Below are 17,015 nucleotides of genomic sequence, written 5' to 3'. Positions count from 1 at the left end.
ATCAATTACGGTCTCTAGGCGTACTGCAAACAGGTCGTGTGAATTCTAATCGGTTCCATGCAACGACGCAAGACGAGGAAGGAGAACTGCGTTCTTCTTGAAACTTGATACACGGATCCTACTCTGATCAACAGTGCACATGGAATTAATCCACACCACAAGCCTATGAGTTACCGAGTGAGTCGCAAGGAGTCTTGCGCAGACAATCCAGAGGATTTCCGGATGATAAGATGGAATTAAATCGTTATGACGTTCCTTCATATGGCTAAACAACAAAGCAGACTCATGCAATAGGGGGTATCGAGCGCCGAAACCGTATACGTGACACATCAATCGAAACCCTTGGACAAAAAGAAATCTAATGGCATCGGCCACGTGTTCAGGCCGAATCGCAACCTGATCAGACAGAAAAGGAAATTAAGCTGGTCGAGATGCTTGTTGCCCCTCATAACTCATTCTGCTCCCACTTCTTCAGGTATTCGGACAACTTCTCGAACGAGAAGGGCTTGGTCACGAACATATCCATCCCGGAGTTCAACGCCTCGGTTTCATCCTGCGCACTGCTGAGGCCGGTCAAAGCGATGATCTTGGCAGAGACGCCGCCGTCCCGCTCCCTTTCGAGGGCGCGAATCGCGCGTGTGGCTTCGAAGCCGTTCATCACTGGCATGGAGATATCTAAGCAGGAAAGGTTAGCACCATGTGGTTCTAAGGACGAGAAAGGAGGGGAATACCCATGAAGATCAGGTCGTAGCCATGTTTCTCCTGCTCGACCGCTTCAACGGCGCGCTTGCCGTTGTCGGCCGACTCGAGCGCAGCCAGGTTCCGTTTCTTCAGGAATGTCAGGATGAGGTTGCGATTGATTGGGTTGTCTTCCACGACTAGGACTCGTGGGCCTCGCGCGGTTCTTTCGATTGCCGCATCCTGCTGTGTGGATGCGCTCTGGCATTGTGGGCACAGTGAGGGTTGTGATTGTGGAGCGGCGGCGGCGGCGGCTGGATGTTGGTCGTCGTGCGCAACAGGTGATGTCCTCGACTGGAGTGCGACGGAGGTTGTCTCCGACTGTTGGTTCAAGCAGCGCTCAATGGCAGCTGCCAGCTTCCATGGCCCACACGGCAGACGGACAAAGTTCACGGTCGGCGCCGACGACAGCCAGCCGGGAAGAGGGTTCGATGGAGATGCAGATGGATCCCATACGACGAGTATCGGGGGGAGAACGGTCTCTGTTTCGATTGGAACGGTGGTGGTTCCATCCACAAGCATGAAGTCCACGGGCGAGTTGGAGTCGTGCGGCACGAGCTCAATCCCAAACCAGCCGACCAGGTAGCGGCTGATGATTGTCCATCGCGGGGACGATGAAATATCCTCCGCGTCTCCTTCCAGAAGAATACTGGCTCGTCGCCCGGCATGCTTGCTAATCGGTCCGGAGCTCTTGCTTCCCTGGATCGTCAAATTCTGAAGATCACGATCGAGGGAAGCGTCCTCGAGACCGGGCCGAGTTAGAGGCATGGTAACTTTGACAGAGGTCCCTTCGCCTGCGCGACTGTCGAAGGTGATGTCGCCGTCGAGGGATTTGAGCAGACTGCGCACGATCGAAAGCCCCAAGCCGGTGCCTACGGCCAACGGATCTTCCTGCGCGAATGGGGTGTAGAGTCTGTTACGCAGAAACTCCTCGGAGATTCCCTTGCCCGTGTCGGAGACCCTCAGCACAAGCGCTTCTCCGGGTTTGGCAGCAGGACCGCCCGCCTTCCGGGGCGCCGCCTCGATCACGTCCATCTCCAAGGATACCTTGCCGGCTTCCGTGTATTTCAGAGCGTTTCCTACGAGATTCATGATGATGCGCCGCAGCGCGCCAGGGTGGGTTTGATACACCCAATTGTGCTGCGCAATATCCAGTACCACTTCCACGGCCAGCTTCTCTTGGGTCGGCTGCGACGCGTCCACCAGTGACTTCTGCGCCATATTCTCCGGGCAGTCAGACGGGGCGGTGGATCGTTGCCCATACGCATGGCCCAGATACACCCCCTCCACCACTTCCTCGGCCAGGGCACTCAGGTCCGTCGCCACGGAAGTGTCCAGCAACGAGGAGGCGCCGGAGTTGGTTTGCTTGGCGCTGCGGCGCTTGGCGTGGGCACGGCCGCGCTCCGATGACACGGTTTTACTATAATCCAGCACCTGGTTCATGGTGTCGAGCAGTGTGCGGCCGCACTTGGAGATGGTGTCCAGCAAGGAGCGCTGGAACTCGTCCAGTCGAGTGCCCTGCAGGAATTCGCCGGCGGCCATAATCCCGTGCAAGGGGCTGCGTAGTTCATGCCTGTGATTTGCATCAAGTCGTTGAGTCAATCTTTCAGTGTCTTTTGGTTTGGTTGCATACGAAACTGTGTGGGGGGGAAGAGGCCGTCCTTACGAGATACTACCAATGAAATGACTCTTCTGCCGGTCCGCGGCCACCGACTGCATGCGAATGTATTCGGCCATAATGGAGGACCCGAACCCCAGCATGGAGCTCAGCTCGACAGTCGGATTGAACACGCGCGTCTCCAGCGTGTTCCAGCAGAAACAGCCGGCGAACCACTGCGAGTCCGCCGCGTTCCATAGAGGCACGAACAGCACCTGCGTCGCGCCGGGGAAATAGCGGTTGAGGGTCGAGTTTTCCGAGGCCTTCTGCACCCGCGACTCGTCGATGCTCTGCTGGGAGTCGGTGCGCGCGGGCGAGGGTCGATCGTCATCGGAGCTGGAGAGTAGTCCGTCCCGGTGGAACGACCACAGTCTGCCGTGGCGGTAGCGGTCCAACAACTGGTGCAGGAACTCGACGTTCAACTCCGCGGCCGGATACGGCGTCGTGGTCTCGGAGCCGGGCCGCGCGGCGAAGGGCTCGTGCGCGGTCGACGCCGCCAGCACATGGGGCAGAGTCGGTTCGCGCGGAGCTTTCTCGCCGATGTTGTTGCTGCTTCGCCACTTGGCTTCGTGGAGGAGATGGGGGTCGGCGCGGAGGAAGATGACTCCACCGTCGGTGCCCAGCTCCAGACTCTGCCGAATCAGGTTGGCCGCCCGCTGGAACATCCACGAGTCCCCCGACGACGAGGTCTCGGGCGTGCGATTCGTGCTAGTCTCGGATCTCGACGCTGCAGACCCGCCGCGCCTGTCGCGCGACGTGGATCGAGCCCCCGAAGATCGGAGGCCCTGGCTCCACGTCCCGCGGGAGCTGCGCGACCGATGCGAGCGAGTCTCGCTGTTTTTCACAGACGGGGACTCAGCGGAACGCAGCGCGGATCGGTTGGACAGCGTTGGTGGCGGCGGCGACCACGAGATGGAGGCGGTGCCCACGGCGGCGGGCGTGCTGGGGGCCGTCGATGCCCGCTCCCCGATCTCCGAACTGCCTTCGACAAAGTAGTTCAGCGCGCGGGAGAGTCGGGCCGCGCGTCGCCCGTCGGTGGCTTGTCGGCTGACGGCGAGATACTCGCTGACCAGGGCGCCCACGGTCACCAACGCGTTCTTCTCGACCCCGGTCAACCCCGTTGGGTGAGGCTTTTTGTCGAGCACGAAGATCGAGCCGATGTTGATCTTCTTGTCCGCGGTCAGCGGCGTGCCGGCGTAGAAGCGGAAGCCGGGATCCCCGCGGACGAACGGGAGATTCTTGTACCGCTCGTCGATGCTGAGGTCGTTGACCTCGATAAACGAGGAGGTGCCTTTCTCTCGGTTGGAGGGCGGGAGATCCAGAGTATCCTGTAGATGTCGGTGAGGTGTTGGACACATTCGAACCACGAGAGTGTCATGTTAGAAAAGGGGGAGAAAGAAAGAAGCCATACCCTGCACATGATCCACTCATCAAGGGAGAGCCTGGAATTCCCATTCCACACTCCATCACCCAGGTCCTGCAGATCCAGATCCCCCTGGTTTGTTTGTGCGGCTTGCGCGATGATGAACTGCGAGTCCTGATCGGAGACGCTAAACAATAATCAACGCAAAAAAACAAAGGTAAACAAAAACCAGAAGGCGAGTAGAGTCATTAAGCCAGCGGCGGTAATCGTATATGGCCCGGCGAAGAAGAAAGGTATGCATTACAGACATACCTAATGAGCACGCGCTCAACATCCAGCCGCAAAGCGGCCAACTGGGCGAAGGAGGTCAAGGTCTCGTTGTGGTGGCTCAGATGAGGCTCGAGCACCAATGGGACAGTATACTCGGTGTCTACTGCGTGCAGATGGGGGGATCCTGCGGGGGAAGCAACAGAAGAATAACGCTGGGAGCTCCCACCCCCATGATGCGGGGTACTCGGGGTACTTTGGCCCGGAGGGAGTCGCGATGTCGGCTCGGCCTCTTCCTCGATGGGCGAAATGAGGCTCTGTGGGTGGAAGATACTGTACACTTCGCGGGCTCGACGGCCAGCGCCATGGTCCCGCGCAGAGTCTGGCGTTGGCGTCGGCGGCGTCGTCGTCGTCGTCCCCTCTCCGTCGAAGTGGCCAGTGCGCCCACCGGCCGGGGGTTTCTTGGGGGGGGGAGAGGTCATTGGAACATAAGGTATAGGTAAAGTGATTCCCCTCTACGGTGGTAGATGTAGCAGACAGGGGTGGTAGGGGTGGTAAAGAAAAAACACCCAACAAGACGAAATGATATTATGGTAGGGGTGGGATGAGGGATGAGATGAGGCTATTTTTGGGGGCGCTGGACCAGGAAATTCATCGAAGGGGGACGAACGAATGAATGAGACTCGGTTACCGCGGTGACATCATCCACCGACTTTGCCCTTTTCCGGAAAACTTAATTCCGACCGCCCGGGCACGTGATCTCGGCAGCAGGAGCCCTCGCGTCGCTTAGCTAGACTTCATCGGGTTAGCACGGTTCTCCCCGGCTCCCACTGGACGGGAAACTTCCCGACGGAGCCTGCCGAAGCTGCTTCAACTGAACCAGGAACCAGTTGGCCGGGTCGAGGCCCCAGTCGGCCGAAATACTCTCTCATCTCGTCTGGTCAAACGGCATTCAGGAATTCAACCATGAGGCGTAGCTGATATCCTCGTGGCACTTTAAATTCACATTTATCGTCGCTTTAGGCCATCATTGCCCGACCCCTCTCACGACACCCTCCAACCGGCCGGTCGGAAATTACGAGGACATCGCCGTTCCCCCTGCATCGGCTGGAATTGCCGCCAAAACAAGCATCATGAAACCTCTGGAGTCGGTGTCCATCAAGGATCATAAATCGCAGCCACATCAGGCTTAGTCCAGGGTTCCTGGCAGCCCCCGTATTCGTGTTCCTGGGAGTGGCGCACATGCCGGGCAGATACGGGCTCCACGTCTATCTATGGAAACTGAGCACACGACAGTCGAACCCCCCATACGGGGCTGCTCTCATCAGCCACAGGGCCACGGTGATACTCGACGCCAGCGTCGTGACCTGTGCAAGGTTTATTGAAGGCTATACTCCATGGCAGGCCGCTTGTTGATCCAATCGGCAGCTGCCGTGGGGTTTACGCAGGTCGCGCAACCTTAATCCTTTACAGCAGTATGCACCTCAAAGAAAATTGGAATGCTCAAGCGACGACAACATCGACAGGTCTCTCAAGCCATCGTCGAGTGCTTTATGCAATGGCCGTGGTCAGCATCGGATGTGTTCCACTATGGCATCATGTACTGTACTGCATTTTCCGCGCGCAGGTGGATGATTTCCTCCATTATATAAGTATTCAATGGCATGCGGGCCCTTGGCAATAAACTTAAGTCGATCGTCCGCCATGACTGTCTTTCCTTGCCCGAGAGGGAGTGACAACTCCTTCGGCCCCGTCGTGAACGTTCATTGTCGAGAATTTGATTTCACCTTGCTCTTTGAGGATGTGGTGCTGGTTTCTCTCCCCTCGTTTGTCTTCCTAGCAATTCACCTCACCCGTATCGCCTGTCTCCTCCCGAAGCCAGTCAAGGTTGCCAACCAACGGCAAACGATCACTTTGATGGTGGGCTTTGAGACTTGATTCAAGAGTAATGCCGTTTGGACGCTAATGTGGGCAATAGACCCTGCATGCTGTACTCTTGGGGAGTCAGTTAACGTTGCTCGGCATCCGACACAATACCCCGACGCTGCAGACGCAGGTATGGCTCGCTGCGCAAATCCTGCAGACAGTCGACACTTGTGCGGCGATTTCAACTACATATTTTGAGCGCGCTCACTCTTTGCGGCCCCCTATCTGGCCCAGTCTCTACTTGTTTGTGGCGGTGCTGTTGGACAGTGTCCGCGCCCGGACGTTCTGGCTTGCTTCGAACACCGTCCTTGCGCCCATTATCCTGAGTGTGGCGTTGGGCCTGCGCGTTTTGCTTTTGATACTTGAGTCCACACTACCGACACGCCCACAACCATCGCAGCCCCAAGATACGACAAAGGAGGAAAGCAGCACTTTGTGGGAGCTGTGCTTACTGACATGGGTGCTCCCAATTCTGAGACAAGGCTTCTTCTCGCCGTTGACTTTGGAGCAGCTTCCGCCCCTCGGGCACAGCCTCGCGGCCGAAAGGCTGATGAGGAGGCTGCGGGGACGATGGAATCAGGGTAAGGGAGTTTGACTGCACTGTGCTCGCGCCTTTTTCGGCTTATTTGGGTACCATGGCTGACTCTCTGTCTTTCTTTCTCCCATAGTGTACCAAACACGTGGAAACCAGCTCTTCTTCACGGTATTCCGGACGTTTAAAACAGAATTCCTGCATGGAGTCATTCCTCGATTGTGTTTCTCGGCGTTCACCCTGATGCAACCCCTTCTGGTCAACGCCATGATCAAATTTGTGGGGTCATCCGATAGCCAGACGACGCGGAACAAGGGGTATGGTTTGATCGGAGCATCGGCGATTGTGTATCTTGGGCTTGCAGTACGTGCTATCTCTCTGAATGCCGTACGTGGCGTTCTGTATCTCTGCATATTGCAGACAACGCCTGTCGAACCCAGACTTATTGACATTGTGTAGACGTCCAAGGCACTCTACAACAGACAGGCGTATCGCTTCGTGATTGGCGTCCGGGGGGCTGTACTTGCCACAGTCTACAGCCGAACCCTTGAGCTCGGGGCTGCAGATCAAGGAGGTACATCTGCACTCACCTTGCTGGGGACGGACGTGGAGCGGATCGCGACGGGCCTCCGGGACGTGCACGAGACATGGGCCTCGCCGATCGACATAGGGCTAGCTGTTTGGTTGCTTGGAAGACAGCTGGCCATATCCTGCATCGTCCCCGTTGTGCTATCTCTCCGTAGGTTCCACTTTACATTTGCGATGGCACAGACTAACCTATGCCTCTCAAAGTGTGTATACTTGTTATTGCAAAAGTATGCAAGCTGAAGAACCGGGCTCAGCGCGAGTGGATTGAGAGAGTGGAACGCCGGATTGATGTCACTCGACAAATGCTCAACGATATCAAATCCATCAAACTACTCGGTCTCGGGGCGCAGATCGAGTCTATCATCGCCCGTTGCCGATCAATCGAGATTGCGGCCTCCCATAAATTTCGGTCCTTATTGTGCTGGGAGGTTTTTATTGGTGAGTGGAGAGCCCTCACTTTAGTACTAGGCTTATGCAACCCATTCTGACAATCTCTCAGCCAATTTTTCGTGGCTGGTGTCTCCGGCTGCCTCCTTTGCTTTATTCACCTTACTCTCGACCGCGAACAAAAGCAGCTCACTGGACCCCGCGCAGGCGTTCACCGCACTCTCTCTCATGAGCCTGATTACACTACCAGTTCTCACGTTGATCCAGGCACTACCCGCTCTGTTCCAATGTCTGGGCTCCTTCGCCAGGTTGCAGGAATATTTCGCCCACCAAGACGCACAGCCTCTTCACCTGGACTCAAAACCAGTGTCGTCAAGTACATCACTGCTCGGCCGCTGGGGCTCCGAGGTTCCATCTACAGGCACAGAGAAGGGCCCTCTGATCGCCTTGCGGAATGCCACGGTGAGGTGGAGCGCCTCTGTACCGGCGGTACTTCACGAGATCGATCTCGATGCGCACCAGGGAGATATACTAGCCATCATGGGCCCAGTGAGCGCTGGCAAGACCACGCTTCTGGAAAGCATTTTGGGCGAAACCGTCGTTGACCACGGGTACATCCATACGCTCCCTGTGCCCACAGCTTACTGTAGCCAGGTACCCTGGCTGGTTGAGGGGACCGTCCGTGACAATATCGTTGGTCCGCTGGGCATGCAGCCCGCGTGGTACCACCAGGTACTCTGGATGTGCGGGGTGAGCGAGGATCTACAAGCCTTGCCGGAGGGGGATTTGACCCGTGTTGGCGGGCAGGGGAATGCCCTCAGTGGAGGCCAGAAGCAACGAGTCGTGAGTTCCAGATGTTGTCGGTTCTGTATACCTGTGCCTTACACGTTAAAATCTCTCATAGGCTCTTGCTCGTGCGGTCTACTCGAAATGTGAGATTATTATTCTGGATGATGTCTTCAGTGGCCTCGATTCCGTCACGATCGACAGAATCTGCGAGCGCCTGCTGAGCCCGGACAGAGGGTACTTTCGTCGCCAGCGCACTACGGTGCTACTATCGACGCATAATTGTAAATGCTTCTTTGCGCCTCTTCTGTACACTGCGCTGACGTGTTTGATGTGCTTGGGAATGAACAGCCAAGGTTGCCGCACTCGCGGACGAAATATTTGTCCTTGAAGATGGTAGAGTGGCGCAGCATATCTTGTCTTCACCTTCAACACAGTCACCACAAGCTCAATCCCACTCGACGGAGGCCGATGAAGACGCTGCCAAAAAATGGCCGATAGCATCCGAACGTTGCGTGGAACCCCAAGAGGACGAATTGCCGTCCGACGACAACAGTCGCTCTCAGGGATCGACACAGTCTTCCCATGTTGACGATGGGGCTGGCTATTTTTACTACCTCAAATCCAGTGGTCTAACTCTTGCATCAGTCTACGTCATTCTCATTCTCATAGCTGCGTTCTGTCAGGACTTTCCCAGTAAGTGCACCTGCTGTCGGTTCGTGAGTGGCATGAAGAGACCGCCGCAACTGACCCTGTACGATCACTTTCGATTAGATCTATGGTTGAAGTGGTGGTCGAATGCAGATTCGCAAGGCTCAAGCCAACTTTCAGGGATGTATCTGGGCGTTTTTATTGCCTTCGCAGTTGGTACTGTTGTGGTTGGTGCAGCAGGCTCTTGGTAATTCCTGAACCACCTCCCTCACATCTACCTGTCAACAACCTGGTGTCTGGACTAATGGCCAACAGGGTCTACCTGATACGTATGATCTCCAATAGCGCAGAACGCCTGCATGCGGACATTCTGAGCAGCGTAATGAGGTACACTGAGCATGGCTCCATTGCATAACAAACAGGACTAACACGTTCAGTGCCCCTCTTTCCTGGCTGTATGAAACCACTGCGGGTGATATCTTGAATCGGTATGGTGACGTTCATTTGGCTATATCTCAAGCACGTTAACTCATACCTATCCTGCACCAAACAGATTCACTCAGGACCTGGAGCTTGTGGATATGACACTACCACTGGCAGCTGTCAACGCAACCAAGGGTGAGTAGTGTCTGAGCTGCAATGAACGACTATCTCCCTGCTGACTAGTTGCTCGCACCAAGCCATCGGGTCCTGTCTCCTAAAATTAGCCATCCTCTTTGTGGTAGCCAAGTACATGTCCCTGGCGGCCCCGCCCCTATTGGTAGTCTGCTTCCTCCTGCAGAAATGCTACCTGCGCACCTCGCGACAGATCCGCCTGCTCAGCATCGAGGCCAAGGCCCCTCTGTTCCAGCACCTCTCCGAAGCCCTCGGCGGTGGCGCGAGCATCAGGGCGTTTCAATGGCAGACATACCTCGAGGAAGCCAATCTTTCGATGGTGGACACGTCGCAGAAATGCACATACACGTTGTTCATGATCCAGCAATGGCTGACCCTCGCCATGGACCTAATTGCCAGCGGTCACATTGTTCTCTTAACGTTGCTGACGGTCCTAATACCAGACTCCTTCGACCCGGGCTCATCGGGTACCGCCGTCGTGACCCTCATGAGCTTCACGCAGTCTTTAGGCCGGCTTCTGAAATTCTGGTCCATGACCGAGTCCTGTCTCGGGGCTGTCTCACGGATCCAGTCTTTCACGGCTCAAACATCCTCCGAATCTCGCGGCAAGATCGCCCTCCCACAACAGACAAACTGGCCCAGCCGTGGCGCCATCGAGCTGCAGAATGTGGGAGCTGCATATAAGTACGTTCCGCACCGCCACTCGATTGCCCGCCATTCCCGACTCAAAGCATAGAACTGACTCCCCTAATCCACCCTCCAGATCCAAACCGGTCCTCAACGACGTAAGCATGCGCATTGAACCCGGCCAGAAGATCGCGCTGTGCGGCCGTTCTGGCAGCGGCAAATCCTCCTTATTGCTGTGTTTGACCGGACTCCTGCGACCCCACTGCGAGACTGGCACCATTCACATCGACGGCCTCGACATCACCTCCGTACCGCCGCAGGACATCTGCGCCCGCTTGAGCGTCGTCCCCCAAGAACCGTGCTACCTCCCAGGCACCATCCGCTTCAACATCGATCCAGCCCACACCCTCTCCGAGCCGGCTCTAGCCCGCATACTCGACACAACACATCTCACCGACCTCGTCGCACGACGAGGCGGCCTGGACGCCACTCTCGATCCGACGCACTGGTCCGCGGGTCAGGGGCAACTGCTGGCGCTGGCGCGCGCGATTGCCCGGCAAAGCAGGGTGCTGATCCTCGACGAGGCGATGAGTCGGTATGTTGTCCCCCCTCACCTGGGATATTGCCTGAGCTCTGGCGGGGTTGCTATCCTGAGGAAAACATACGGCTAACGCAGAATCCCGATATCGGGCGTTGTAGGGTTGATCAAGCGACACAAGCTCTGATGGATAGAGTGGTCGCGGAGCAGTTTGCGTATTGCACGGTTCTGTCAATCGTCCACCGGTATGACAATATCGCGTGGTTTGACAAGGTGGCGGTGATGGAAGAGGGGCGACTCGTCGAGTTTGATCGGCCAGACGCTCTGCTGGCGCGGCAGGAGTCGCGGTTTCGGATGTTGTATGTCTCTAGTGGGTGTTTGTGATGTGGTTATTATCTTCCTTTTAGCTAGTTGTTCGTCTCTGTGACCGCGTTTGTGGGGGAAATCATGTACATGTAAATAGTCATGCGGGGGTCCACCAAGAAGAGTACTACGATGCAATTAATCCTGCTACGATGGGAGAACGTTGAAACTCTTCCGATCACATAGCATAACTATGGATCCCACTCTTGATTGAGGGTGTTTATCCGGCAAGGACTTGCTTTGTTTCTGTACTGGAGAGCACGTTGGGGCATAAATTCTCTGGAAGCAACTCCTTGTTATCATTCTTGGTCACGTACGTAATGGTGAGTTGCCGGGTCTTTGTTTATTTCTCCCCGCCTTCTCAAGCCTATTTTGGGAACTACGATAGACGCCGAAGGAGGTCTCTTTGGAAGGGAACCTCGAAGGATCTTGTTAGAGCCCGAGGAGGTAAGACTCCTGAGCCTCTGCGAGGTGATCGATAACTTACATGGGGTGTTTTTTTACCGAATGTAGGCGGTGGCTGAGGGTGCGTCCGACAGCACAGCGCATTTCCCTGTACTGTACAGAAGACTGCGTACAATAAATACAATGTAATACCGAGACCTCTAGTATGTGTGAAAGAAAGGGCCACGCACCCAATGATAACGATCACAGCAGAGGCGCAAGTCGGGCGCCTAACCCTAAGTTGATCTCTGTGAGAAAGATGGAGGCGAGCGGTACGGGCGATTGGGCGGACCAAACTAACGCCGTGCAATTATCTGTCTTGTGCTATTTATTAGACTGGATTTGTTGAAATGCGCGTCGACACAGGCATGCATCTAAAACTCTATATTGATCAGCTTTCATCGCGTCTCTTTTTGTTTTTATTTTCTTCTTTTTTTGTTTCGTTTTGGCTTGCTTCTTGCTTCTTCGGTCCCTCCCCCCCTTTTTTCTTTTTTTTTTTTTCTTTCTCTTTATTTATTTCTTTTGCCTTTTTGCCTGCATTTTTCCGATGGCTTGTTGTTGTTGTTGTTCTTCTTCTTTGACAGACAAGGATCTTGGCTAATCGAGTTGGTTCTTTCTCTACCCTCTCACACAAGATGTACAGCCTTGCACGGTCTAGATGGCCAAAAAGATAATTATGTTTAGTTGTAGTTCTGATGAGTGGTGGGCTCCCACCCAGATCCGTGAAATGATAGGCTAAACGTGACAAAGACCAATCTCCCGGCGATTCAAAGGCTACTTTGCATTTTGACCAAGTATTGAGTGGCCAGGTAGTCAGTAAAGTGATAAGGCCGACTCCCAGAGCTTACAGACCTGATTTTCTTTCTCTGCTTCCCCCCCTGCCCCTCTGGTGTTGGTCATAGCAACTACTTCACGCAGTCCTTGTCACCCGAATCTGGCTCCAATATCCGTTTGATATTCACAATTTCCTGAACCCCGCCGACAACTCACCTACATCAGCAGGATGGTTGGAGGAAATGATCCCGCAGAGCATCATCGCAAGCGTGCCAAACTTTCAAATGACGAGCCAGGAGAGCAGGATGGGAAAAGTAGGTCATGTTGTCTTCGAGAAACGACCTTTGGGAAAAACAAAAACTAATCACTTTGGAGTCCCCTAGGGTTGACATCCTCGCCCATTTCCCGGGGCCTACATCTCACCCAAAACGAAGAATCAACAGAGCAGGATGGCCCTTCTGTTGACTCACACTGACCACCGAATGACAACAATGACAGTGACCCGGTCGACACGAAAGATCACGAGACCGAGACCGAGACCGAAGCATGCAATTCCCCGGACGTTCCCTACAAAGTGATCCGATCGGCCGGATTGGTTTACGCCGATGGTTGCTGTGAGCTTCTAATTTGCTTTGTGGCCAAGGATACCCGGTTCCAAGTGCGCATGGAGTACAAGAAGCTACCGCCCGACTACAAGCTCACCGATGGGGCGGACCTTATCGAAAGGTGTGTCTTTCTGCATGACAAGCACCGCTGGCAGGAGCTGGTGGATGCTTTGATGCCGTTCCTACAGCCCATTTTCAAGGAGCACAACCCACCACGCACCTTCGACTTGGACGCCCATCTGCGCAGCTCGCAGGTAAACCTGTGCCTCGAGATCCACGACCATCCGGAGCTTTTCGTCGGCCTCCTTGACATGCCACGTGTGCCAGCCGTCTTCAAAGAGATGGCCGACGTTCCGCGATTCGAGCTGTCGCAGGTGGAGTCATTCTGGACTATCCAGGCCAATAAGGTCTTCGAGGTGAGAATCCAGGGCAAGGCCTTTCTCTACAAGACCACGACATTCGGAACCGGGATCCTGGAAGACGAAGCTCTCCGGCTGCGAGAGATTGCGGCGCGATGTCCGGCTTCGCTTCGCGTGCCCCGGCTAGAAGGCTTTCTCGGCCTCGGGTCGCCATTCCCGGGGATCCTACTGACGTTCGTTCCTTCGACTACCCTGGGCAGCATGATCAACATTGAGACAGAGGTTGCTCTGGCTGAACGACGCAAGTGGTCCGACCAGCTTCACGAGATAATTTCCTCCCTCCACCAGGGAGGGTGTATCTGGGGCGACGTGAAACCCGATAACGTGCTGATCGATCACAACCGGGATGTATGGCTGGTGGATTTCAAAAACGGTCTCACTCCAGGCTGGGTTCCCATGGAGCTTATGGGTACGAAGGCCGGAGACCTGGAGGGGTTGAGCAATGTACGAAAGACGTTCCTGCAGTTGCCGAATTTTGCAGAAGAAGTGGCTACTTAGCCGTATCTTATTCGAACCCTCTTTCGAAATATCCATCGTCTTGAATTCATTACCAGAAGATCAGTAGTAAACTTGCCCTTCCTCGAGACCCTGTCTGAGTGCTTATCATCTCAAGCCTGTAGCTATCGGCTTGTATATGTTCCTGGTGTAGGTGTAAGCTCACTGAGTGAGAATCACGATGGGAAGTTCACAGATACACCATCGACCATCAGTCCTGTGCAAGTAGGGTCTGAGCTGCAAGCTTAATCACGCTTCCAAGATAGAAACCCGCATACCACTGCGAAGGGTGTATTACAAGGGATGTCTTGAAACTTCATGTGTAAGGCCTTAGTTGGCCTACTCCGCGGGCGTCTTTCCTCGTTCCTGTAAAAAAGATCATGATAAGGCCTGCTCTCTGAGGTTTTACTTGACTCAAAGTTGCTGTGTTGGCGTGAGACATGATCAAGTACGAAAATACCTCTTCGGGCGGGCGAGGCCAATTCTTAGAAGAGCAATTGACGCAGCGAGTCAAAGAACTATCTGACAGCTCTCAATACCTCGACTCTAACCACATGATATCCGCTTTTGTGTCTTTCCTCGTTTTCCCAGACTATTTCATCTGTAGTTTCTCTTTCCAAAAAGTTTCTTTCCGGCATATCTATTTGTTTTTGTTTTTTCTTTTTTTTTTCCTTACTCCTGTCGCCCCTATTAGGATTTGCATCACCCAACCAGTGAAGCTATTGTGGGTCGATTTGATCAGTCAAAGCGTTCGCTATACGATCGTTCTTCTGAAGCTGGTAAAGTGTATTCGAGCCCGATCCCAAGTGCTCCTGATTATAAAACCAGCATGATGTCTGCTCAGGCACTCACAATAGGTGTTCCGTTCTCTACATCCACTGCCCTCAACGTTCTGTTGTCATCAATATTCATCAACCGTATTTACCTTCTCGGTCTATCTAATACCGCATTCCTCCTCTATTGTCTCCAGCCATGGCGCCTGCGTGGAGTCTTGAATTCAAGCCTGACGGCACCGTCATCCTTAAGCAATCGTCGCCCAGCGAGTCGACTGCGAGCCCTCAATTGCGTTGCTATATGTGCAAACAAGGGCCCAACAGTGGAAGAACTTGCACCCAAAAAGTCCTTCGACAAAACGCCGAAGCCGTGTGTGGCCATACCCAGTGCTCCAAATGCAAGATTTGGTGAGAGGCTCAGATCCTTGCGGTATGTGAACAAGTGCAAAAAGGCCTTTGATGAAGAGGTTCGAAAGACAGCTGACCGGGCAATAGACCACGAACAATCGCCCCAAACGATCGAAGAGATGATGGAGAGCATTTTATGGTGGTGGAATCGACGGAAAGGGTGGTTGCTGGACTTGATCAAATTCATTTGGAGGTAGTATGTTGGTATTCTGTTTCGCAAACGGTTTGGAAAAGAAAATTCTGGGATTCTGGCTCTGTTCTCTTTACTTTTATTTTCTCGCATCTCTTGTGATAGTAGCAGACCTAGCGAGTGGTACAATGATCATCCCTTCGCTTCGGATATATTCCATCCCAGCGGATCAACTCCCTTCGCCCATGGTGTCGAGGTAGTCTTCACTTCGTCTACAATCGGTTTCTCCATTTCTAGATACAGTCCCTGATGGAGATTCACAGTTCTTCGGGCGCGTTTTCCCTGATGTGTTGTACGGATAGTTGTCTTATCTGTTCGGTGCGTCCCATCGAATGCCCTTGGTAGCCTCGGTGTCCAGCCTTTGTCGATAGATCACAGGCAACCATGAACAAATTACTGCCGACCAGTACTGCATATACCGTTCCTGGTCGCATACAGTACATGCTCTCAAGTGTGTCACAATGCTTGCACCTTGAAAGGCTACGGAATTGGCGAAGTGATTGGTGCTCCGGGTGACTCCCAGAATCGACTTCCTTTACATACAAAGCGCATGGCATACCGTGACCATCTCTCCAAAAGCCGTCGGAGCTTGCCTAGATGTTGCTGTCCACAGGCTCAGTTGTCGGTTCGGTCTAGAAGCTTCTTTTTCGAAATCATTTGACCTGCCGGGGGTCGGTCGGCCAGGTCAATTACAATCCTACGAGTCTTTCCATTGTACAGGTAGAGAGCGTAAATCCTTTCCCGTCATGCTTCTGTTCGTAGCAACACTTCACTTTGGCACTGACGACATCCTGCGCTCGCTGGGAATAACAGACATTAACCCCACGAGACATCCACAGATTCATTCACATGACGAGAGATCGGTTCCTAATTGATAGCCCGAGACCAAGACGCGTGTCGGAAATGACTCAGTCGTCGCGAAAAACCTGTGTTTGATCCGTGTCACAACCGACCGATGCGATCCATAGTCCCAGAAACTGTCAGTAAGGCGTCCAAAAAAGGAAGAGCACCTTTTCTCCGTCTGAAACGTGAACTCATCATCAATAGAGATGTCAAGCCCCCGGCGTACTGAACTAATCTATCTTTGCCGGCTTCAGTCTTCACTATCGAAACAGGTGGGCATGGCAGCCCAGAGGATGGGCCCCACCCAGAACAGCCCTGGTTGCAACGTCAGAGTTCGTCTTGAGTTTGTGGTAGAAAGCTACTGGTTGTTGTTCTAATTGCCTCGAAAACGGTATCTGACGGAGAATGGTATTGCCTTGCGTGGATACCGCTTGTACCATTTTTGTATTATGAAGGCCTCGTCTGGTTTACTTGTGCTACAGTAACGATCATCGATTAGACTTATAGTCAACTTTCTTGATCACCTAGCACAAACATCAACTGCTTTGGACAATGACTGTTGTGTAAGGCTAGCGCCCCTATTCCATATAACCTGGAATATTTTCACAACCCCACACCCCATGGGGAAGCGCGGCGCAAACAACTGTGCGGGACAGCAACTACGAGTTTGGCAGTGTTTACAAATAGCATAAGCTCTGGTGTCTACGTGGATCTTTTGCGTTAATACAAGCTGTTATTATCTTCTGTCGATGGCCATCACGATGCTGTGTGCTATTCGGTGTATCTATGTCTGGGTTTGTACCTCTGTTATCTCTCTCTCTGTTACCTAGTGGGATGATGTACTGTACATTGTGGCATGCTAGCGGAGTAGCGTGGAAAGGGTTATTGCTATCAAATTTCAGGATTGAATGGCTTATCTCGAACAATTCTTCAACCCAACTTCAGCATTGGATGACAAGGGCCGAATGTCACAAGATAGACAAACACCTTCCGAGCTCAAGCCCCGCTATAGGCAACCATGATGCA

General features: G+C 53.7%; 3 protein-coding genes across 3 annotated transcripts; 2 read left to right on the top strand and 1 right to left on the bottom strand.

Annotated features, from left to right (window-relative positions):
- Window positions 1-445: 445 nt before the first annotated feature.
- Window positions 446-4,629, bottom strand: BO95DRAFT_480682 (hybrid sensor histidine kinase/response regulator; the record flags this gene model as incomplete). Its single annotated transcript, XM_025590148.1, has 5 exons — window positions 4,071-4,629; window positions 3,807-3,945; window positions 2,405-3,723; window positions 732-2,311; window positions 446-675 (listed from the first exon to the last, which is right to left on the bottom strand). The coding sequence occupies exons 1-5, from the start codon at window positions 4,505-4,507 to the stop codon at window positions 446-448; spliced, it is 3,705 nt and encodes a 1,234-aa protein (XP_025444245.1). The 5' UTR covers window positions 4,508-4,629.
- Window positions 4,630-5,729: 1,100 nt separating this feature from the next.
- Window positions 5,730-11,059, top strand: BO95DRAFT_472184 (P-loop containing nucleoside triphosphate hydrolase protein; the record flags this gene model as incomplete). The annotated part of the gene is made up of 13 exons (XM_025589637.1): window positions 5,730-5,945; window positions 6,004-6,532; window positions 6,620-6,846; window positions 6,943-7,222; window positions 7,276-7,509; window positions 7,571-8,301; window positions 8,363-8,528; window positions 8,596-8,940; window positions 9,019-9,122; window positions 9,459-9,513; window positions 9,576-10,194; window positions 10,274-10,732; window positions 10,837-11,059. The coding sequence occupies 13 exons, from the start codon at window positions 5,730-5,732 to the stop codon at window positions 11,057-11,059; spliced, it is 4,188 nt and encodes a 1,395-aa protein (XP_025444244.1).
- A 1,426-nt stretch (window positions 11,060-12,485) lies between these two features.
- BO95DRAFT_491837 (uncharacterized protein) lies at window positions 12,486-13,795 on the top strand (the record flags this gene model as incomplete). The annotated part of the gene is made up of 2 exons (XM_025590668.1): window positions 12,486-12,574; window positions 12,755-13,795. The coding sequence occupies 2 exons, from the start codon at window positions 12,486-12,488 to the stop codon at window positions 13,776-13,778; spliced, it is 1,113 nt and encodes a 370-aa protein (XP_025444243.1). The 3' UTR covers window positions 13,779-13,795.
- Window positions 13,796-17,015: the final 3,220 nt, after the last annotated feature.

Source organism: Aspergillus brunneoviolaceus, assembly GCF_003184695.1.
Source record: "Aspergillus brunneoviolaceus CBS 621.78 unplaced genomic scaffold BO95scaffold_19, whole genome shotgun sequence".
Classification (NCBI taxonomy): Eukaryota; Fungi; Ascomycota; class Eurotiomycetes; order Eurotiales; family Aspergillaceae; genus Aspergillus; species Aspergillus brunneoviolaceus.
Note: the sequence above shows the minus strand (reverse complement) of the source record. Positions and strands in the feature narration are given on the sequence as shown.